We start from the raw sequence: 25131 nt of genomic DNA, 5'->3' as shown, positions 1-25131 counted from the left end.
CTTCACAGATGAGTGCCGAATGTGTCTGGCACCAGATAATCATTGGAGGAGGGTTTGAAGAGAGAAAAGTAATGCCATACGAGTCCTGTACGCCATCCCACATGCCCACCAGGTAGGTAAGTAAAGGCAATTACAAATTAAGGGGGGAAGTTACTATCTATGAACATTTAATTTTACTATCAAAGACTTGGAACTGCATTGTCATTAACAGTCAATTGTAAGCTACACCACACTAATTAATGCAATACTAGATACGTCACACACCTCGTGTACTGCCACATTTCAGCGGTTAGCGCAAGTATGTCTCATCTTTTTCATTTCCTCTCTTTCACTACCATGCGCTCTCTCCTCTCTCTCTAAGTACTACTCGGTGCGTATGACTCACGTAGTCTACATATGTCTCGTTCAATCTTTATGTGGGTCCAGTCTTAGATTATGTGGCTGAGAATAACCGACTCTTCAGAGTTTCGGAAGTTGAAAGACTTATTTTCGAAGCCGTAGGCTGTATAAGTGCGGAGGACTGGAGCAACGTTGTGAGACAAATGAAATCCGAGATGATTAAAGCTTGGGAGAAAGAAAGTCTCACAGGCGATTACAATGCTGATCGTGACTCAGAAATTAGTGGTGTGTTCCCTTTCTAGGATTATTTCCTTCCTTCGGGGAAATTGAATCTAAAAGCAACGTGAGCTCTTCTACATGGTGAGTAGAAATTTAATTTAATTTTCTCACGTTTTTTTTGATCGAGCATTGACATATTTTTATCTTGTAGCCTCATCCTAAATGTGTTTTGTATTGTTGTTCATCTTACGTGAATTATGTATGTTGCTACAAAGAATAATTGATTATGGACATATTCCAACACCATTCGTGTTGTGTATCGTAAATCAGGTAAGTAAGTAAACTCGTGTCCTCATCCAGAGGTGGAGCAGCTCTTTTCAGGCACAGTCTCATTGTAGGTGAGCTGCATGTACCATTTCAACCACATACCAGCCCTCCTGCCATTCTTAAATTTCCGGCAGTACCAGGAATCGAACCCGGGCCCCCGAGGACGGCCGCTAATAACACTAACCGTTACGCTAAAGAGGCGGACATCAGGTAGGTGATCCATCATGTTTTGGGGTGGCATTATGTATGGATATCGGGTGCCACTCATTGTCATAGGGGGCAATATCACTGGTACACAATACCAGAATAGAATCCTTGAGTCCACTGTTCAACCATACTGACAACATTTCAGCGGCAAATTCATTCCACAAGATGACGACACGTGTCCGCACACTATCCTGTGAATCTCTTCCTCGGGGAGGCCCACATTCATCGGATAGACTGGCCTGCGGTGTCTCCGGACATGAATCCCATTGAACGTGCCTGGGATGTGCTGAAACAGCAGTGTGACGACGAACAAATCCACCTCTCACCCTGGCCGACCTCCGGAGGGTTGCTGTCAAATAGTGGGATTAGGATCGTCCAGGACAGCCTCAGCTGCCTTGTGGACAGCTTGCTACGACTGTTCCAATCATGCTTCACTGCAAGGAGAATCAGATTCCAATGTTCGATAGGCAGATGCATGTTGCGGAAGAATAGTGTTTGTGCTGTGCCTGTCGTTGCTTTTTCTTTACATAAATTGTGTTATACTTGACCCACACATTTCTTGCGGTACATTCCACAGAAGTATGATTTCCAGCAGGGGTACTGCAGATAAATAAATAGTAAACAGAGTGTCTAGCAGTTTCAACTTCTACAACCTTGTAAGACATCTACTATGGGATAACAGAGTGCCCATAAAAACCAAGATTATTCTATGCAAGTCATACTTTGTGCCCTTTCTAACATACAGTCTAGAAACATGTACACTGAAAGAGAAGTTAGTAAATCGCAAGCATGTGAAATGAAGATCCTACGAACCACCCTCCAAAAAACACACAATGACCGTGTAAGGAATGATGACACCAGAATGGAACTGGAAGTGGACTCGATACATGAGAAGCTAAGGACTTTGAGACTAACATCGTATGGATATGTAAAGTGAATGCCTGGCACAAGAACACCATATGCATGCCTAGAAAGAAGGGTTGAAGGAAGAAGGAGAGTAGGAAGACCTAGGAAGAGATACCTACACCACCTGAGAGACGATATGGAGAGAAGAGGAGGAAACTGGGAGCCAGTGGTGAGAGAGAAGGCATTTCTGGACAATGATGGCGAAGGCTCGTTCAACACCACCCTACCCGGAATGCTGGAGGGGTTGTAACCGTACGTATGTACGATCCCCGAGTTTTTAGGTTAGGAAATTTTCGTATATAGTTTGTTAGGTTAAAATCATGTAATTTTGTTTATTTACCATGTAAAAACGTAATATTATAAGAAGAATGTATAGTTAGGGAATATTGCATATGTTCATCATTATATTTTGTATAAATTTCCGTTTGGGTAAGAGTCTGTAAATATGGCCTAGCCGTAAGGATTGTGCAACTGGGAAAACTGCGACTATATCGGGAAGGACGGTTGAAGTCAGTTGGATGTGTTGCAACAGGTGGCTTGAAAACACGGGGTACGGCAGGTTGTATCGGTTGAAGAATTGGAGTGAATCAATGTGGACATACATGAGTGGACGGTCTATGTCACATCATATACTCGATAGCCAATGCGAGGGCTTTGTTTTGAGCGAGGTTTGTGTTGACAGAGTGACGCGGGAAGAAGTGCCGGTGTGAGCGTTGCTACCACTAAACTTTTCAGGACGCGATTACCACGTGTAGCAAGCACATATAAGTGGGTACACGTGTGCGGCGAGTCATTCTGATTCTGATTCTCATTGTGTTTCTGACTCTGATGCTGATACTGTGTGTTTCTCATTTGTACTCGTCTGCGGGAGCGACGTATTTGCGCAGTTTGCTATACGATCTGCTATTGTTCGGAGTATCTGTTACGGAGTGAACATGGTATAATCTCAACGACTTACCGGCTTTGCAGTGGACTTTCTGTAAAGGAAAGTGTTTGTTTGGAACTTGTCACCCGAGTATGCAGCTTCAGTTGATGTGGAATTTTGCTGTTTGCTTGCCTCCGGACATGTAACGCTTTCAGTCCAGCCGGCAATTGGAAGGAATTCAAGACGTCGACGAAGAAGTGTAAATAAGGTTAGGGATGCTGTTAGTAAAGAAGGTTGCATCCATATGTAGAGAAATAGTCGTCGTACTTTTCTCTACCAGATTAGGATTCACGGTAACAGTGGAGTGCAGTGGGGCTCTTACCTGGAGGTATGTTAAAAATATAATGATGTTCTATTTTTAGTGATGATTTTAATGATGTGTAATTTGGCTTTGTAGACGGCAAACGAGTAAATCTCGTGAAGAGATGATTTTGTTGGGTAGTATTGTGTATATTAGCTCTATGTAAACAGCAAGTACTAAGTGGGTTGCATAAGTGTTTATTTTTGTTGGTGTTTGTCACATATTCGTTCTTATTCTGGGAGTAAAGTCATAGAATCAAACTTTAAGTGAGTCTTTTGTCAGTGGAGTGAGGCTGAACCTGGCATGTTACCCAAATTTAATTTCAGGGGTTATATAGCAACAGGTAAGGTTACAAAGCAAGTCTGGAGCCTCGTCAGCCTGATGACCGTCGCCTTGGGAGAGGGAGTGGCTCGTTGCTCTACATAATTAGATATTCCTGCAATTGTTTTGCAGGTGGCGCCCATTATCCTTGTTATTTACGCTTAGTTGAGTCAACGTTCATCTGTTCAGTATTTCAATAGTCTGCAGTAGTTGCAGGGTTGATGATGATGATGATGATGATGATGATATTCTCTGGGGTCATCAGGAACGTTGAAACCTGGAACTTCAAGTGGTGCAAAACTTTTCTTGAGGTGTGTAATATTATAATTTAAGTTCTGGTTTAATGAGAATAAGGCAATTACAAATTAAAGGCGGGAAGTAATTTTACTATCAAAAACTTGGAATTGCATTATCATTAACAATTGTAAGCTACACCACACTAACTAATACAATACTAGATTCGTCACATGTCTCGTGTACTGCCACCTTTCAGCAGTTAGCGCAAGTATATCTTGTCTTTTTCATTTCCTCTCTTTCGGTACCATGCGCTCTCTCCTCTCTCTCTCTCTTTCTCTCCAAGCACTACTCGCTGCGTATGACTTGCGTAGTCTACATATCAGTCTCATTCAATCTTTATGTGGGTCCAGTCTTAGATAAAAAGCTTAATTTTGATGTGTACACGTCATTTCCCTATGCTTTCCCAGTATATTTTCTGCATTTTTATTTCCCTGTGATTTACTTGAAAATGCCTGAAAATAAGCACCCTGACAAATGAGAGTATCACTTACTACAGATTAACGGTAAAGGATTCTTAATTCAAACCTTCATTATCGGAGAAGTCTTCCTCGTGAACAGTTGAGATTTTCTTCTGAAGACACAGAGCAAAATTCTCTGCGAAACTTAAAAAATTTCACCTTATTTTCTTGACACAGGAAAAGCCCAATAGCTTATTAAAATCTACACTATAAGGGTATTACTGTAGACAACCTAACCTTCTCTTATCTAAATAATATCAACCCTCAAATTATCAGCTATCCGCCACAGTTCCACTCCTGCAAGGGTCTTTATGGCCTGTATGGAGATGACTTTGCTTTGCTTTATTATTGTTATAAACAGCAGTTGTTAACAAGTTCAGAGTGATTTGTATCCTCTGACAACTATTATTTTCAGCCATTTTGTAATATGTGAAATAAACTGTTTATAGTTCAGTTATTATGAGTTTCGACTTGACATTTGAGTGCTGCCTTTGGCGAGGGTAAGTGCATTAATCAACTGCCAATCATAGGCAGACGATCCCTCCGATAGAGCACGTTAGATTCCAGTTCCGGGTAGCAGTGTTGTCGATCTGTTGTTTACTGTAACCACGTGCTATCAGCTGTGTGTTGTATTGTGCTCGTTCTTTTCGCGGTCTTTGTGTGTGTCTTTGAGCTCGGTTGTTCGTTTATATTTCGTAGTGTAGAGTTTGTAGACTTATTGATTAGTATTTAATAGTATAGCACGTTATATTGTAGTGAATAGTGTGTAACAAGGTACAATAGTGATCTAGTTTATGTAGTAGTTTACCGGTAGTTTAATATTTCGTTCAGTAGTTATACAGTAGGTTAATTTCAGGCCCGTATGTGAATTTCATATTCTGTCATGTCGACACCTACATCTCAGGATGAAGCTCCCAAGAGAAGAAAGCCGTTCGGACACGGTACTCCACTAAGGAGCCAGGCCTGGGAAATTGTTTGCAATTGCCATTTTAACGCCACAGAACTGATGTGGGCCCAAGTGAAGGATTATGCAGCTGAGAATAACCGACTCTTCAGAGTTTCGGAAGTTGAAAGACTTATTTTCGAAGCAGTAGGCTGTATAAGTGCTGAGGACTGGAGCAACGTTGTGAGACAAATGAAATCCGAGATGATTAAAGCTTGGGAGAAAGAAAGTCTCACAGGCGATTGCAATGCCGATCGTGACTCAGAAATGAGTGGTGTGTTCCCTTTGTAGGATTATTTCCTTCCTTAGGGAAAATTGAATCTTACAGCAACGCGAGCTCTTCTACACGATGAGTAGAAATTTCATTTAATTTTCTCACGTTTTATCTGTTCGAGCATTGACATATTTTTATCTTGTAGCCTTATCCTAAATGCGTTGTGTATTGTTGTTCATCTCACATGAATTATGTATGTTGCTACAAAGAATAATTTATTATGGACATATTCCAACACCGTTTGTGTTGTGTATCGTAAATCAACTGTTTGTATTTGTAGCAGTTTGGCAACACTGTCTGACTTCCGGTTAACTGTCAAGTCAGAACTCATAAAAAACAGAACTATAAAATAAGCCAAGACACAAGAAGTAAAAAGGTTACCATGTAAAATAGAAAAATTACAATAAAGAATACCAAAACACCCATGAGTTATACATCTAGTCTTATTACTCGTATTACAATACGTGAAATAAATGGTTTAAAATGGACCAAAATACATACAAAAAAATATTTTTCTACATAAAATAAAATAACAATAAAAATAAACACAACACAAATATATATGAAACAATACAGAACGAATAAAAAATCAATACAGAGCATTAACGAGTCATTTAAAACAGCCAGGGTGAACTTAGCCACTCAGGAGTTAAATTTGTTGGTTAGAGATACAAAGTTCTAAAGCATTCAAGTGAGAATAACACTACAGTGAATTTCATATCTCAATGGCCTACCTTATTCTGTTCCTCCTGCGATTTTGATTCAATGCTAGACCTAACAGCAGAATTTTCTTCATTTTCTGAATCTTGAGCTTTAGGTATGCTGCTATAACCATCTGAAGTATTTGGCCCTTCTCCGATTTGTTTTTCTTCCTCAGAAGTTTCAGCATCATACAAATCTTTGTCAGCGAATAAAGGCTTAGCCTGAAAAAGAAGAGAAGTTTCACTTAAGACTACTCAAGCTGATCAATTTCAATGCTATAATACAACTCACGCACAAATACAAAAATACAACACGCAGGCGAAAATGACGTTCATGAAACACAGTATAGAAAAAAGAATATGAATATATCAAATGTTTATTTAATGAGGCATAATCCTGAATATAGACTGGATTTATTTACATATTTAGCATATGACATTATACAAAGCACATAAACTGGGAAATGAGCAATACTCTTCAGTAAATGACAGGACGTATTGTAGTTGCTAACAATCCTGTTATTCATTTACAACTCTATGCAGTACAGAATTATCTGCAAAACACCATATCTGTGTCAACTTCTTTATTCATATCATTTATATACACAAAAAAACATGAAGGACCAATGCCTTGTGGGACCTCCCTGTCTTAAACATTGCAGCATCAGATAAAGCTTCACCTACTCTAATTCTCCAAGTGCTATTTTCTAGAAATTTAGCCACCCGTTCAGCAACTCTTTTGTCTAGTCCAATATCCCTCATTTTGTCAGTAGTCTCCCATGGTCTACCCTATGAAAAGCCTTGGGAATGTCAGTAATGATATAGTTTATTTGACCTCCTGAATCTAAAATATCTGGAATCCTACAAATTGAGCCTCACTGGAATAATCTATCCCAAAACGGAACTGCCAATGATTGAACCACTTAGTAATTTTAGTAATTTTCCAAAAGAGTCTAATAAAATCAGAAAGAATGCTTTCCCAGTGCAAACAAGCAACACATGTCAAGCTGACCGGCCTCTAATTATCTGCTTTATCTCCCTACCTTTTGTACACTGGGGAAACTATAACAACTATCCATTAATGTGGTATAGCTGTGTCATGTAAACAGTAACCAAATAAGCACCCTTCCAGTTTTCACTAAAATTCATATTATTGCCAATTATGTTTGCAAACATGTTATTCTTAGCTGACCTTTCTTTTCTGAATAAATTCAATTTCTTAGCATGAGCTTTAAATTTTTTCCTTACTTACACAACCATTCCTAACTACAACTTCTAATCTACTTCCTTCTTAGTCTCTATTTCTTCGTTGTAATATAGTGGATCTTATCTATTCTTATAACCTTTACAGGTACACACCTGTTTTCATATTAAACCCACGGCTGTTTACATTTTTACTGACCATTTTCCACTGATCATAATTACTTTTATTAAACTCCCTCATGCCTCTCTTAATTATCTACCATGCAGTACTGTCTAATATTCCTGCTTTTAAAACTTTCTTTTCCATTGCATTTATTCTTAATGCCATTTTCCAATCACTTATTGCCATCTATCACTTCAGTTTCTCTACAGAGCTCATCTAGTTTTATCAGCACCCAGTCAAGAATAGTTTTTCCTTTACTTGGCTCTCTATCACTTTCTGATTCAACTCTTCTTCCCAGATTAACTTGGTCATACTTCCTGTCATTTGCTTTCTTCCCAGTTAATATTAGGTAAAGTGAGGTCACCTTCTACAATAATTCCTTTCTGTGTTGTTCCCCACATAGCTGATTATTTTATCAAATAATTTTGTGTCAGCATCAGCTCTTCCAGGCCTGTACATCCCAAAAACATCGAGCTGCTTATTATCTTGAAAGATGAGAAGAATTTCATGTTTCTGATCCTTAACTTTTTTTATACCTTAAAAATTCTTCTTTCACCAGTATGATATCCCCCCTCCAACCGTTCCTACCCTGTCTCCATTATAAACATTCCTGATCCATAAGAAAATTTCTGCATCCGTAATATCACTTCTCAGTCATGATTCAACTCCTCTTACAAAATTTGATAAATATATATCTATTACTGGTGAATTAATTATATATCTTCCTTTATAATACTTCTACAGTTTAATGCTAACAACTTTATGTTATCCTTACTTTTAGCTGCCTACACTCTTAGTACACCCTGTTTCGCTGAATGTATAACCCAGCCAGCGAATTGTTGCCGGTGGCGGAAATCGGAACTAATGCGCTCCGCCCAGCTACACGCCTGCGATAGAAGTGCAGTTGTCGCCAGCGAAACCTCATCGCATGTCGTGTAAGTGAATAATTCGTGCTGGGTCATGCATTGTGTGTTGTAGATTAGTGCACCCGTTTACGTAAGTAAGTACGTACGTAAGTGAAAACAGTTAATAGACTATATTGTTCGTTGAGCAGTGGAGTAGATGTACTGTACTTTAACATGTAGTAAATAATAATAATAATAATAATAATAATAATAATAATAATAATAATATTAATAATAATAATAATAATAATAACAACAACAACAACAACAACAACAACAACAACAACAATAATAATAATAATAATAATAATAATAATAATAATAATAATAAGGGAAACGCCCAAACAGGAAAAGGGGGGAAAATGGACTCATTCCGCGGAGAAGAAAATGATGTACAATGTCGTGCAGTTTTGTAAGCAAGAGAAAAAAAAAAAAAACAAAGTAATTATACCTCTTCAAAAAGCAATTTTAAGGGCGGCACATATGGTTGGTAAGTCTGAAGAAAACGTAAGAAATATTTTGAAAGACAATGAAAAGACCGGTGAAAAGGTTACAACACCACGAGAAAAACAGTCTGAAAGAAGAGTGATTTCTATAGATGACTTTGATAAATGTCGTATTCGTAGAAAATTCCTAGAGTATTATGAACAAAAGAGAGAAATTCCAACACTGCGTAAACAGCTTGTATTCGCGAAACATGAAATACAGTTTAAAGTAGGAAAGGAAACTTTCCGAAAAATTGTAAAAGAAATGGGGTTTTATTTCTGGAAGTGTAAAAATAAACGAACTATCCTCGCAGAAAGGTCAGACATTGTTGCTAGACGTGCGGACTACTTACGAGCTATAAGAAATAACGCGAAGGGTCCAAATAAACCAGTAGTGTACACGGATGAAACGTGGGTTCATACACACTACACTGTAAAATAACGTTGGCAACATGAAGATGTCGCAGGGGTTATGACGAATCACAGTCCAGGACAACGAGCTATTGTTGTCCATGCGGGAGGTAAAATGGGTTTCATAGAGGGAGCAGATTTAATTTATGACTCAAAATCCAAATCAAAAGATTACCATGCTGAAATGAATAGCTGCAATTATGAGGAATGGGTAGGAGATAAACTTAAATATTCCACCCGAGAGCATAGTTGTTAATACCAATATAATGGTCCGTTATTGGACATTATAAATTTTCCAGCTAACTCATTCTTGGTTGCCTGCGTTTCGCCCTCGTGTGCTAAGTTAGGCTCGTCAGTTGGGACTTAGCACACCACCCAAGACGCAAGGCTAGTCCATACCATCATTTGATGGCCAGGCAGGCATCAATTTTTGAAAATGAGACATAGCTCTCATAGTGCATTGGCACTGCTGGTGGCTTCAAGTAGCCTATGCAGTGGCCTCCACGGTATGCACTAGCCTTGCGTCTTGGGTGGTGTGCTAAGTCCCAACTGACGAGCCTAACTTAGCACACGAGGGCGAAACGCAGGCAACCAAGAATGAGTTAGCTGGAAAATTTATAATGTCCAAATAACGGACCATTATATTGGTATTATAAATTTACTCATTCGGGACAAATATTTTAGGTTCCCTATGGGAATCAACATCTACAGCATAGTTGTTATCGATAACGCGCCCTCTCATACTGTGCAAGTCAATAAAGCCCCGCCTAATGCATCTCGTAATGAATGAATGAATGAATGAATGAATGAATGAATACTGATCTGCATTTAGGGCAGTCGCAAAGGTGGCAGATTCCCTATCTGTTGCTTTCCTAGCCTTTTCCTAAATGATTTCAAAGAAATTGGAAATTTATTGAACGTCTCCCTTGGTAAGTTATTCCAATCCTTAACTCCCCTTCCTATAAATGAATATTTGCCCCAGTTTGTCCTCTTGAATTCCAACTTTATCTTCATATTGTGATCTTTCCTACTTTTATAAACGCCACTGCAACATTTTTGTAACGCTACTCTTTTGTCGGAAATCACCCAGAACAAATCAAGCTGCTTTTCTTTGGATTTTTTCCAGTTCTTGAATCAGGTAATCCTGGTGAGGGTCCCATACACTGGAACCATACTCTAGTTGGGGTCTTACCAGAGACTTATATGCCCTCTCCTTTACATCCTTACTACAACCCCTCAACACCCTCATAACCATGTGCAGAGATCTGTACCCTTTATTTACAATCCCATTTATGTGATTACCCCAATGAAGATCTTTCCTTATATTAACACCTAGATACTTACAATGATCCCCAAAAGGAACTTTCACCCCATCAATGCAGTAATTAAAACTGAGGGGACTTTTCCTATTTGTGAAACTCACAACCTGACTTTTAACCCCATTTATCAACATACCATTGCCTGCTGTCCATCTCACATTTTCGAGGTCACGCTGCAGTTGCTCACAATCTTACTGGATTTATCACTCTTTAGAGAATAACATCATCCGCAAAAAGTCTTATCTCTGATTCCACTCCTTTACTCAGATCATTTATATATATAAAACATAAAGGTCCAATAATACTGCCTTGAGGAATTCCCCTCTTATTTATTACAGGGTCAGATAAAGCTTCAATTACTTTAATTCTCTGAGATCTATTTTCTAGAAATATAGCAACCCATTCGGTCACTCTTTTGTCTAGTCCAATTGCACTCATTTTTGCCAGTAGTCTCCCATGATCCACCCTATCAAATGCTTTAGACAGGTCAATCGCGATACAGTCCATTTGACCTCCAGAATCCAAGATATCTGCTATATATTGCTGGAATCCTACAAGTTGAGCTTCAGTGGAATAACCTTTCCTAAAACCGAACTGCCTTCTATCGAACCAGTTATTAATTTCACAAACATGTCTAATATAATCAGAAAGAATGCCTTCCCAAAGCTTTCATACAATGCATGTCAAACTTACTGGCCTGTAATTTTCAGCTTTATGTCTATCACCCTTTCCTTTATACACAAGGCTTACTATAGCAACTCTCCATTCATCTGGTATAGCTCCTTCGGCCAAACAATAATCAAATAAGTACTTCAGATATGGTACTATATCCCAACCCATTGTCTTTAGTATATCCCCAGAAATCTGATCAATTCCAGCCGCTTTTCTAGTTTTCAACTTTTGTATCTTATTGTAAATGTCAATGTTATCATATGTAAATTTTATTACTTCTTTGGCCTTAGTCTCTTCCTCTATCTCAACATTATCCTCGTAACCAACAATCTTTACATACTGCTGACTGAATACTTCTGCCTTTTGAAGATCCTCACATACACACTCCCCCTGTTCATTAATTATTCCTGGAAGGTCCTTCTTGGAACCTGTTTCTGCCTTAAAATACCTATACATACCCTTCCATTTTTCACTAAAATTTGTATGACAGCCAATTATGCTTGCCATCATGTTATCCTTAGCTGCCTTCTTTGCTAGATTCAATTTTCTAGTAAGTTCCTTCATTTTCTTCTTACTTCCACAGCCATTTCTAACTCTATTTCTTTCCAGTCTGCACCTCCTTCTTAGTCTCTATTTCTCTATTATAATAAGGTGGGTCTGAAATGGTAGACTGGCTTACTCAGCATAATATATATTTTGATCCCACTTGGAGACGAGATGAGCTTTTGAAACTTATAACACGTAATAATCCAAAACCGGTATATAGAGTGGATACAATGTCTGAACAACAGAGGTTTACTGTCTTAAGGCTCCCTCCATACCATTGTGACCTTAATCCGATTAAACTTATTTGGAATTTGTTAAAACAAAAGATTGCTGCTAAAAATGTCTCTGCTATTACCTTAAAAAACCTAAAGGAACTGACCAACACTTCTTTACGTGAAATCACTCAAGAGGACTGGACAAAAGGTTGCGAAAAATTATGAACAATTGAGGAAAGTTATTGGTACAGGGATGGGTTAATGGAGGAAGCCATAGAAAATAACATAAATGTTGGCCTTGACAGTGATGATAGTGATGATGAAAATCCAAATGAAAATGAGTGTCGTGACAACACTGAACAAAGTGATATGGATACTGATGCTGCAAGTGAACCTGGTACGGACATTAGTGAGAATAGTGAGACCGACACAGCTGATGAAGAACCTGGTATCTATCCTTTGTGTGCAGGATTTTCATCGTCCAGTACAATGTAACTTCAAGCAGGTTAGTGGTACTGTTCTCATTGTATGACTGTACATGCGTTCCCCCTCATGCCCCTCTCCCGTTCGCCGCAGCCATACCAAGGCGAGCTGACGTAATGTATACACAACAGCCCCGCTCGATGTCTAGCCGTAACAATTCACTGGTGGAGTAGTACCTCCCAACAAATCATCTATACAAATCCCATAACTTATGGATACCATTATGGTTCAAGAGACGGCCAGCTGTACATAGATCCCTATCTCCCACCCACCCATTAGATCTACAATTTTCACTCCCAATTTACCACGAACCAACTCCATGGTCTCAATTAAACCCAGATCACCCTCCAGCCAGTACCCCTCCTACACAGTATCTCAATGATAATCTTCGCTCCCTTAAACTTCTCCCGCACAACCGTAATCAGATCCCACAAATCCCCAACTATATTAGTACTTATTCCTGCTTGCCTTACACTGTTGGTAGCAACAAGGAAAATAACCCCGTTCTCCTTAACCCCCCCCCCCTTCCATCCTAGTTTCCTCAACATACGCCTTAAACTAATTCCTGGATAACACTCTACCCTGGTTCCCTATCCTTCACACATTTTTCTCACATGCCTACCAATGGAGTCTCCATGACCAGAGCCTCAATACCACCCACTTCATTAATCGATCCCTCACTTCCTGATCTTCCCCTCATTCCTGATGGCTGCAGAACCTACTTCCTCCTCCATTTTCTCCCTACCATGACCCTGTTCCACTTCCCTTTTCTTACTCTCTACACTCCATTTCCCTTACCCACCTTTTCCTTTCCTCCTACTTCTCCCCTCCTCGGCAACAGTTCCCTGTTCCTCAGTTTCCTTCTGCTGTTCTACCTTCCGTGATTCATACCAATTCCTCACTGGTATCTCTCCTGAACACACTTCCTAATGAAAAGACTTGGCCTTCATTTAGTTCTTTTTAAACTTCATATTTCTGATATTAAGGGTGAGAGATGAACACCCAACAAGAATGCTACACTGCTGACCAGGAACAACTGCGACTAGATACATGAACTGGAAATGACTTGGGAGCACAAGAAGCAGAACACCTACAGAGTTGAAAAGGGTTTGTACTAAAATTCAGTAAGAAAGAAAAGAAAAAACTGTAGTGATTTACTGTGCAGCCAGCAAGTCTCTCTATATTTACTTTAATCTTCAACCCAATTCTGTAAATACATACTGCTGTAATTGGGATGAATATCCTGAAGCAAGTAATAAATTAAATTAAATCATTCAAACATACTGTAGTTCCATGATTTTTAACTCTATAGCTTTAAGTACTAACTGTTGGATTGTCAAGTTTTACTGCCTGAGAGACATGACCCAAAATACATGAGAGATGTCCGACTTCAATTCCACACTAACTAGTATCCGATACCAGGAACTACTTGTTTTGCCACTAAGCCACAGCTTACAAATTACAGTAAGTTGGGATAAGAAGCTATGTGGAAAAATGCAAAATACTCTCTGTAATCATTTAATAAGACTTATCAAGAAGCAAGTGATTGATACATATTCATTAAAGAAGATTACAATAAGGTACTACGTGATTATACTAAAGAAAGGAACAACAGGTAAGTTGTAGTGTTCTTTAAAATATCCAGGAGCTGTTACTGAGTTAGGGAGCTCCACAGGGCAGTGCAACTCAGAGTAAGCATGTGATAAAAAAACCTCGCAAGTATGAAACTTATTTGGAGGAGATGCCATGGATGCTACTTACTCTCCTCTTCACAGTATTTTTCATGGTATGTATATTAATTTTTAAAATAGCAACAAAACAAAACAAAAAAAAAGAAATAATGGCTAAATTATAACTAATTCTAGCAACACCAAAGCAGACCAAATAATATGCACTACCACTGGAGGATACTTTGGTGACCATTAAAATTACATTTAGTTCTGTATAATTTGTGCTATCATTTAAAAGAACAATGTGTAGGCCTACAATAATAATAAGCTGAAATGTCTTTTGATATCTTTCAACAATCACTTCAATTTACCACACTCAGAAATCAGTAGACAGGCAAAAACCCACTTACATTAATTGGTCACATGAATTGTAAAGAGGAGGTATCTTGTGGCAACCTCAATGCATTTTTTTTTTTTTAAAGGAATTCCTTCAATGGAAATATCGGAATAGAAACAAAATAAGGCACAAGAAGTCATTCTGTACAAAGTCGGGTATGAAATGAGATGAACCTTCATAGCAAAATTTCTATGAGTGGATATCCTTGCTGATGTCTATCTCATCACAGGAGTTAATGAGGTTAAATGAATAAAGTGATATATAGTCATAAGAAGGGAGAGGGTGAAACCTGGTGCCAGCATATAACCTACTCCTGTTGAATAGTACAAAGGGGTCTGCTCAAGGCTTAACATACCCATCGGATAAAAAAAATCACTTTTGTTTTAAAATTTGCTTTGCATGATATGATAAAGATATTGATTCCCATCGGGAAATATTTGTTCGGAATGAGTATATTTATAATACCAATACAGTTGGTCCGTTATTGGACATTATAAATTTTTCAGCTAACTCATTCCTGGTTGCCAGCGTTTCGCCCCAGTGTGCTAAGTTGGGCTCATCAGCTGGTAAATAGCACACCTACCAAGATGCAGGAGATATGTCCAATAACAGACCAACTATAGTGGTATTAATTTGCTTTACGTCGCACCGATACAGATAGGTCTTACGGTGATAAGATAGGAAAGGGCTAAGAGTGGGAAGGAAGCACATGTGGTCTTAAGTAAGGTACAGCCCCAACATTTGCCTGGTGTGAAAATGGGAAACCATGGAAACCCATTTTCAGAGCTGCTGACAGTAAGGTTCAAACCCACTATCTTCTGAATGCAAGCTCACAGCTATGCAACCCTAACCACATGGCCAACTCACTCTGTGGACAAATCACCATCAACAGCATATGCCCTCACTACATATGAATACTCTGGAGAGGTTTGGAATTGCATCCAGGCTTTTGGCACACATTCCAGTGATTAGAAATGAACGATTCTTCTACCTCACTAGCCGAGCTGAGTGGCTCAGACGGTTGAGTCGTTGGCCTTCTGACCCCAACTTGATAGGTTCGATCCTGGCTCAGTCCAGTGGCATTTGAGGGTACTCAAATACATCAGCCTCATGTCGGTAGATTTAGTGGCACATTAAAGAACTCCTGCGGGACTAAATTCCGGCACCCCGGCATCTCCGAAAACCGTAAAAGTAGTTAGTGGGACGTAAAGCAAATAGCATTATTTTTAACTACCACGCTGATCCAACATTCTGCTGAACATGTTTTAGACTAACGGGACTCAAACCAGCTAACCATAGTGTCAGACCATATAGACTTGATACGTTAAAGATTATAGCTACCACACAGGCTTAACACACAATAAATAATAATCTCATATTTTTTTAAAAAACGTATATATTTTAAATAATGTATAAAGTAATGCTTTATTAGGGTTATATAAAAAATTATTGACAAACATACCTGAGCTGGTTTCTCCTCACTTGATGCTACCACATCCCTTTTCCTATTAAGCTTCCTCTTGGTCTTCAGTTTTCTAAAAATACTATTATTTTCATCATTACTCTCAGTAACTTGTCCATTTATATCAAGAGGATCAGAAGAAAGATTGGTCTTATCTTTTAAAACTCTCACGGAGTCAGCCTCGTCGTCAGATTCACTCTCGCTTCTTCTAATGACACGCCTCCTGCATTTAGTTCTAATTGTTTCTTCAGGTTTTTCATTCACAATTTCTGCAGAAATGTTGGGGATGATTGTTCCTGAGATGCTCTCTTCATCACTATCAACAAACTTGTGAACAGTTTTCTTCCGAAAAATAATTTCTTCATCTGAACTACCACCAGCCATTGCAGATGAATCAGGCATTTTATGCAAATTCTACCTTAAAAGACGTGCCTGCAAGAAAAGAAAAAGAGCACAAAATGCATCCATAAATATGACAAAGATATAAAATTTCACTACTGCAGAAACTACTGTGATAGGTTAAAGTATTTAATGTATGCGAGATATAGGGAATGCAAAGATGATGGTGCCCGAAAAACTGGTCCAAATACAAATGTAGTTAATTCATTTGGACACAGAGATGTCCAAGTTATTTCAAATTTTCTTATATTCTGCATCTTCATGGGGGAACCAGTTCCATTAACTTGAGAACAAATTTTACCTCAGTTGACCCGCGGCTGTTTATTTGTCTAGGCCTTATTCACACCTGACTTGCATATCTACGGGAACTTCCCCTATCAGTCATTGGGACGCGCAGTGTCACTATCGAGGTCGCCCACCCCAGTGTCTCATATTGGGTTAATGTTCAACTATTACTCGATTCAGAGCAATTGCTATGTGTGGCTACTATAGCCTGTAAGGCAGAATCTTTCATGAGGGAGTGCAGCATTGTCTGCAGTGGTAATTAAAATGTGCATAACTGTAATTGAGAGTGTTGTATGGTGTGTCAGTTCCAGGAATGGTAGGGAGAGAATATGCACCCAATCACTGAGCCACATGAATTAACAACACACAATTAAAATCCCACAATTCTGCCAGAAATCAAACTTGGAACCCCTTGGTCCGAAAGGCAGAACACTTTTTCAGTACAGCTGGTCCTGAAGCTGTTCTATCAACATACTGATGCTCTCATAAAATAAAATAAAAATTTAAAAAAAAAATTGAAGCATTTGGGTTCAAGTCCACACAGCATCTACATTTTTAATTCATTCTTGTTAAGAAACTTGACAAATTTAATTATATATTTTGCAGCATCAAGCGTGAGAGATATTGACTCTTACCAGTTGAAATCGATTTGATGTTCAAGTGACATATCCGTAAGTTGTTACCAATGGAAAGTGATGAGTGTTCCGTGCTTGGTTGGTCCTGAAAAGGACTATGCGTAGATAAGTTCTCTTGCATATTTGTTGCTGTCCAGCAGCACCTTTGTGGAAGAATCAGCTGGTTAAACCAATGCCCAGGGATCGCCCGATTGCATTAACCACAATCTTCGGGGAGGCTCTGGACTGGTTGTCAAATTTGGACGTTTCCATTTGATTTTAGATTTTTGTGTACTTGTATTTCCATTTGATATTAGATTTTTGTGTACTTGTAAAGCCATACGATATATATATATCATATATTTTTGTAGATTTATTAATGCAATTTGAATAACTTTCAGAATGCTGCATCATTTTTTGAAAAAAGGCTTTCCACCACTGTAGACAAGCAAAGTTGCAGAAATGAACACATTTTATATTTGTTAAAATCTATTTTAAATTTTAACTATTTATCTATATCAAAAATTTCTTGATAAGATACAGTATTTCTCTTACTTCCAAAACAAAACGCTGACAATATCTCAAGTCAGGTTAAGTCCAACCTATCGTCTAAGTCGTGCAAGAAAGCAAAGGCATGAAGTAGGGGATTGCCTGTAGGGGTGGGCTACAGCAGGGATCATATGCCCCATGACTGCTAAGGTAGCTGTGAAGGTCCAAGGGAATCTTGAAACTTGACGGCTAACAGGGTTCTGGTGAAGCTATATTAGGCGGTAGCTATGTAGATTAATCATGCTATCAAAACAAATACGAGCCTCAGATCGAAGAATTCATGATGACAACAGCTAGGTGTGTATAATGACTTTCAGCCCAAAGCTGCACCAGCTATGAAACCCAAATCAAGACTTGGTTGCTGGACTGGAACCTTGAATATTTTAACACAGCCAACAAAAACTGAAGAGGGTTGATATGATGGAAAGGAAGAAAATTTTCATCATGAGGATGAGTGAAACAAAATGGAAGGCAAAAGGTATAAGATATCTCCGGCTAAATTATCAACTATACTGGTCTGGAAGTAACTTGGAGTCAAGAAATGGAGTGGGCTTTATACTTCACAGAGATACATACATCTGTAGCCAAACTGAATTTGGCAATGATAGAATACCTAATTAAAGTGTCAGTACACTGGAATGAAGATAAATACAGCAAAATCCGGTTTGTTTTTTTTTTTTTTTTTTTTTTTTGCTACTGGCTTTACGTCGCACTGATACAGGTAGGTCTTATGATGACGATAGGATAGGAAAGGCCTAGAAGTTGGAAGGAAACGGCCGTTGCCTTAATTAAGGTGTAAAAATGAGAAAAAATGGAAAAACACAGAAAACCATCTTACATGGAGTGGACTTGTGATAAGTGTACACAACATGAACCAAGAAAGAGTACGCAGAATGGATATCATTGACTACCACGAATGCCCCCTCTTTAAACAGCATTTACGAATTATTGAAAGAGTTAACTGAAGAAATGAAGCAAATGAAGGAAGACCAGAAGACTAGATAAGATAGATTTAGGTAATTCCCTTGAACTGTCACAAAAATTAGATGATACGGTACTTCTGATTTCCAAACAGCAAAAAGATATGGAACAGTGTTTTCAAGATATAGAAAACCTCACCCGGGAAAATCATCTTATGAAGGATAAAATAAAAACCTTAGAAATCCGTGTGGGGGAAGCTGAACGGTATATGAGAAGGAATACCGTAGAAATACATGGGTTTCCGGATATACCGAATGAATTCGTTCTAGACAAGGTAAAGAAAGTCGGGCATGTGTTGGACATAGAACTTAAAAGAAGAAATGGTGGATGCTTGCCATAGACTCCCTAAGACACCAAACCAGAAACAATGTGGGATCATAGTGAAATTTGTAAGAAGAACGGACAAGGACCACTTCATGGAGCGGAGGCGAGTGAAGCGAAATCTTTCCAACAGACAACTAGGATTTCCTGGTGACAGCATTATCTATGTAAACGGGAGTCTGTCCCCTCAGAAGAAGAAGTTGCTGGCCCATGCCCATTTAGTCCAGAGGGAGAAGAATTACGCTTACATTTGGGTAACAAATGGTATAATTAAAATACGCAAGACCCAAGGGTCTGGTGTCATTGTTACCAATAACCAGGATGACCTGTCTAAATTATAATTGTGATGGAGAAAAGTAGGCTTTTCATTTATTACCAGAATGTACATGGTCTTAAGACTAAACTAGATGACTTAAATGTAAACATTCTCAGTAATAATTTTGATATTATAATGCTCACTGAATCCTGGCTAGATGCTAGTGTCTATGATAGCGAGGTCTGCTGTAATAAGTACAAAGTACAGTATACCGTGCTGACAGAGTAAAGGGCTCAACAGGGCAGGGAGGTGGGGTAGTCATAGCAGTTAGAAGCGGATTACCTGTCCCCAAAGTCGAACAAACAACGGAACACTTCGAGGGGTTATTTCTGAAGGCAAATATTCAGGGAAAGATCTGGTATCTAATTAACGTGTATGTACCTCCAAGCGCAAAACTAGAGGTTCATTGTGAGGTATTTAGGTGGATGGAATCTCACTATGAAATAATGGATAGTAATGTAATCATTACAGCAGACTTTAATATGCCAACAGTAAATAATGAAAACAGTGACTTAAATTTAACAAGACAAACCCAAGAACTAAAAAACTTCCTCAATTTACATGACTTAAATTCCTATAATTCCGTTTCCAATAGTAATGGAAAAACTTTGGATTTAGTACTCGCCAGTCAGCCAATAACGAATGTTACCTGTAAAAAGAACACTGATCCGCTATTACCTGAGGACTCCCATCACCTGCCCTAAAAATAGAAGTACAGATCACTCCACAAACAGTAGAAACTGCAAAAGGGAAGCTCAAAATACTTACAATTTTAAAAAAGCTAATTCTGAACACTTGTTCACAAGACTAAGAGATCTTGCTTGGGAAGACCTGTACGATTGCACTGATGCTGAGTGGCCTGTCTTTATTCTAAAATGTACGCAGTGTTAAATGAGACTGTTCCTAAAAGCGGCTCATGGAAAGTCAAGACATACCCAATTTGGTTCACGGAGAGCATAAAACAAAAACTGAAAGAAAAAAAATACTTCCTAAAATGGGAGCATCTTTCAGAATATTACAATAGGCAATTTAAAACGTTAAGGTCCAAAACTAGATCTGCAATTAAATCCTCATATAACGATTATGTAACAACTGTAGAGCAGGATATCACTGGTAACACCAAAACCTTTTGGGCGTGGGTGAAGAATAAAAGAAAAAACAACACTAATCGCAATACCTATGAATACGACTAAAGTACTAGAGAATGATAGGAACATTACGGAAGGGTTTGCAACGTACTTTCAGTCTGTATATTCCTAAGATGGAGCTCAATAAAACATTCCAAAGGTCCCATCAGGAACCACATACCGCCATATGTTATAAAAGGTTGCAAAGATGGACTGAAATATCCTATCCTCTTCATTTATAACTTAATTCTCAAAACATCCGTATTTCCCACAGTATGGAAACTGTCCTGAGTATGTCCTGTGCTTAAATCGGGTAATCCAATGTTATGTTAATAAAAAACTACCGACCTATATCAATTATTTCAGCTATTGCCAAGGTTTTCAAATTTATATAATGTCATAGACTCACAGTCTATACAAGACCTTTAATATCAGAACAGCAACATGGATTTATTTCAGGACGATCTACAGTAACAAATCTCATAAATTTTACGCAATCAATATCCGCACGGCTTGATAGAGGTGGCCAGATAGATGCAATATTTACCGACTTCAAAAAGGCCTTTGGCAAAATTGGCCATGACATACTCCTAAATATATTAAAAATTCTTGGATTATCTTACCCACTACTATGTCTTTTCAGCTCCTACCTAAGAGATAGAAAGCAGTATGTAATTTATCAAAGAAACTCATCCAGAGAATACTCTGTAAATTCTGGAATAGTCCAGGGCTCTAATCTAGGGCCGTGGATGCTCCTGACACTAATCAATGACTTACCTGAACGAATAAAATTCTCGGACTCTCTCTTATACGCTGATGACTTTAAGGTATTCAAATCCATTATCACCATTAACGACTGCGAACTTCTCCAGGCTGAGTTAAGTAATTTACTACAATGGATTACCGAAAATCAACTATATCTAAATGTAGAGAAATGTGTATCGATGTCGTTCACCCGAAATAAAACGTGTATTTCCTTTAACTATAAACTAGATTAAGATGATCTGAAACCAGTAAATGAGGTTAAAGACCTCGGAATATTGTTAGACAGAGAACTCACCTTCACCCCCACATATACAGAAGGTAGTTGCCGAGTCATACAGGACATTAGGATTTGTGATGAGAAATGAACCCTTTAAACTCCTAAAAACCTGTATACCCCTCTACAACTCACTCGTCAGGCCCAAAGTAGAATACGCAAGCGTTGTATCGAATCCAGCAAACAAAATATATACTGCACTGATCGAAAAAATCCAAAAGAGATATTTAAAATACTTAGATTTCACAAAAACTGGTCATTATCCACACATAGCATACAATGAACTTCTCCTAAATTTTGAAATAGAAAGCTTGGAACTGAGGAGACAAAAGGATGAGATGAAGTTTCTGTACAAAACTGTAAATTCTATTATTGACAACCCTGACTTTTTATGCCTCTTGGGCTTCCACGTCCCCCACTTTAATGCAAGGACAAATGTAACTTTTCATAATAAAAAAGTCAGAATAACCGGTCACAAAAATTCCCCACTCTACAGGCTATGCAATGTCTACAACAGTGCAGTTCAGAAAAATAATTCTTTAGACTTTTGTGTACCACTAGACCTGTTTTTACAACAATTCTGCATCTCCGCGAAAACTCTGTAATTTGTAATGCTGATTTGAACCACAAAATGTATTATAAACATTGTACTTTAAGCCCTATCCCATAAATGTAATTATTATTAAAGCTAGAAGAAAATAATAGTTTAGATATGAAATTACGATTTTTATTTTTAAAACTTTTATTTTACTCTTTCTTGTAAAGATTAGATTAGATGTTAAATACTGTTCCTTTCTCATTGTAAATACGTAGGTCGAGTCATAAGCCTTTTTCTTTTTCTCCCTGAACAGGAGACAATACGGAAAATCTAAGACATACATTTGGAAACGTACAGTATGTACTTGCATATGATGCCACTAGATGGTGTATGTAAACAACAGTGTGGGTCTAAGCATGCCCCCAATTTCAGTGTGTGAGTGAGAGCATCACAAAATGGAAGTCAACAAGCAGGTGCAACGATCGTATATTAAAATAGCAGTTCTCTGCAGCAGAAATGCATGCCAATGCCATGCAGAGCTGCGGGAAGCATTAGATGTGCATGATATGCCCTACTGAACAGTGGCGTGGAGGGTACGTTCAAACGGGGTAGAGTATCAACTGCCGATTTGCCTCATCCAGGCCGTCCAGTGTCCATGGACAAAGATGTACTTCTGGCAACGCACAGTGGAAACCTTGGGTGATTATTTCGAAGGTCTGTAACCAGTGGAGACATGTTCTTTGTACGTAGTCTTATGCATTTGCTGTCTATACCATAATAAAACAATGTTTACCAATGGCCTATGTTCTGTCACTTTCCTAAGAGAATCTCCTGAAGTCAGAATTTGTCTTTAGGCACTATGCATAAGTACATGCCCTATATTTCCAAATGCATATCTTAGATTTTCTGTGTTGTCTCCTGTTCGCGAGAAAAAAAGTAGTTGCCATAACTTATGACTCGACCCTCGTATAATATTAGAATAGTTCAAATATTAAGTTATTAAACTAGTTTAGATACAAAATTATGTTTTTTATCTACTTGTTTCTTGTAAGGATTAGATATGTAATATTTCTTTCTCAACGTAACTATAATATTAGAATACGATCACAGGAACAGAACCAGCTTTTGGGTGGTTGGGCCGTGTGCGTTTGCAGAGTTTTGCCCAGACATGCCATTCGGGCTCATCAGGCACATATCACTCTTAGTAACAAAAATCCACTCATGAATATGACAAGTTTCTAGAAGGAGCTCCGTTATGTTTATTTCTTCATTCATACAGTAGTAACTATGTACTGTACACTCAAGCCAGTGACAATTATAGCTTTCATTATGTTCCTTCGAAGTCAGAGTAATTATTGTATTCCTTTTAAAAATATCAACCCTCCCTGTCCTGTTATGAGTTCGCCTGTCACACACTTTGCAAACCCATCACATGTGTATGATATGCTTACAAGCCTGGTATCCATTCTGTGGCTGGAATCACACACAGGAAACTGCTTGTGCATTAATATGTCCTTGCCCAACTGCACAATGTCTGAAGCAGCATGCAAAAACGCACAAAGTAACTGTCCTATTTTCAAAATACTCGCATATTTGAACTTGTACGCAGTTGAACTTAGGCAAGTTGTATGAATTTGTGCCATTCCATTTAAAAATACGGAGTTAGTATCAATATCTCTGTTATTAATCTCCCCACGAGAATACTAACACATTATTTTACAAGCCCCTAGGTATCATTTACAAATATGAAAATAGAATACCGATATCCTTAATCGTTTAGACTATTGATGATGATGCTTGTTGTTTAAAGGGGCCTAACAACAAAGGTCATCGGCCCCTAATGGAACAAGACGGACGACATGATATATGACAGTTAAAACTTTAAAATGTATCCACTGACTAGAGTTTTAAAAAATCGTGATGAAAAAACTGAGTACGAGATTAAAACAATCAGTTGATCTAATTCGCAATGCCTTACTTTCTAATAAAATAAGAGACAGGAAACAAAGCAATAAGGCACTGCCTGGAAGAACAGATACAGTATATATACTTTACGTTAGACGTTAAAAACACACACTAAAATACGCAACGCAAACTAAAATGAGGTCAAAGGGATAAAAGCGCAATTAACAAAAATACACTAGGACAAACGACATCGTTACACACGATAAAACAGACCTCTATCCCTCATAAAGCGGATGACAAGGTCTGCTGACTGCTCATCATCTTGCAGGATGAGGGAGATGGTACATGGGAGTTTTAGACTACGGCGCAGATCGACCAGGTCCACGCACTCCATAAGGATGTGTACCACGGTAAGATGATCGCCGCAAGTACTCACTGGAGGGGGTTCTCCTTTCAATAGATGGGAATGAGTCAGGATACCGTGGCCAATCCGAAGACTACATAATACCACTGCTTCCCTCCGCGAAGCCTGAAGGGAAGTCCTCCATACCTTCGTTGTACCTTTTATCGCTCTCAGCTTACTTGGAAGAGGAGTGGCCTGCCACTCCATCTTCCAACAAGACATTACCAGATGACTCAGCTGAGAGCGAACATCACTCGCAGTAACCTTGCACGGCAACGGGGCCAGTGTAACTGCCTCCTTGGCAGCCTGATCTGCTAACTTGTTTCCCTCTATTCCCATGTGGCTTGGGAGCCACAGAAACGTGATTCTGGTACCGGCATCCGAACACCCGGCCAGCAGGTCCTGGATCCGCTGCACTAGAGGGTGGCCGAGGGAAACGGGTATCAATAGACTGCAGCAAACTCAAGGAGTCAGTACATACAAGAAAGTGTCGGCGCTCATCGGA

The 25131-nt window shown here is 38.7% G+C and overlaps 1 protein-coding gene across 1 annotated transcript in view; it reads right to left on the bottom strand.

Moving 5' to 3' along the window:
* The window catches only part of LOC136881080 (claspin), a 92002-nt gene that overhangs the window by 55806 nt on the left and 11065 nt on the right, over positions 1 to 25131 (bottom strand). The window contains exons 2-3 of the mRNA XM_067153740.2: positions 16150 to 16581; positions 6252 to 6440 (exon numbers count right to left, since the gene is read on the bottom strand). Coding sequence (XP_067009841.2) covers positions 6252 to 6440; positions 16150 to 16551 — 591 coding nt within the window. The 5' untranslated portion in view covers positions 16552 to 16581. The remainder of the gene's footprint in view (positions 1 to 6251; positions 6441 to 16149; positions 16582 to 25131) is intronic.

Source organism: Anabrus simplex, chromosome 1, assembly GCF_040414725.1.
Source record: "Anabrus simplex isolate iqAnaSimp1 chromosome 1, ASM4041472v1, whole genome shotgun sequence".
Lineage (NCBI taxonomy): Eukaryota > Metazoa > Arthropoda > Insecta > Orthoptera > Tettigoniidae > Anabrus > Anabrus simplex.
Note: the sequence above shows the minus strand (reverse complement) of the source record. Positions and strands in the feature narration are given on the sequence as shown.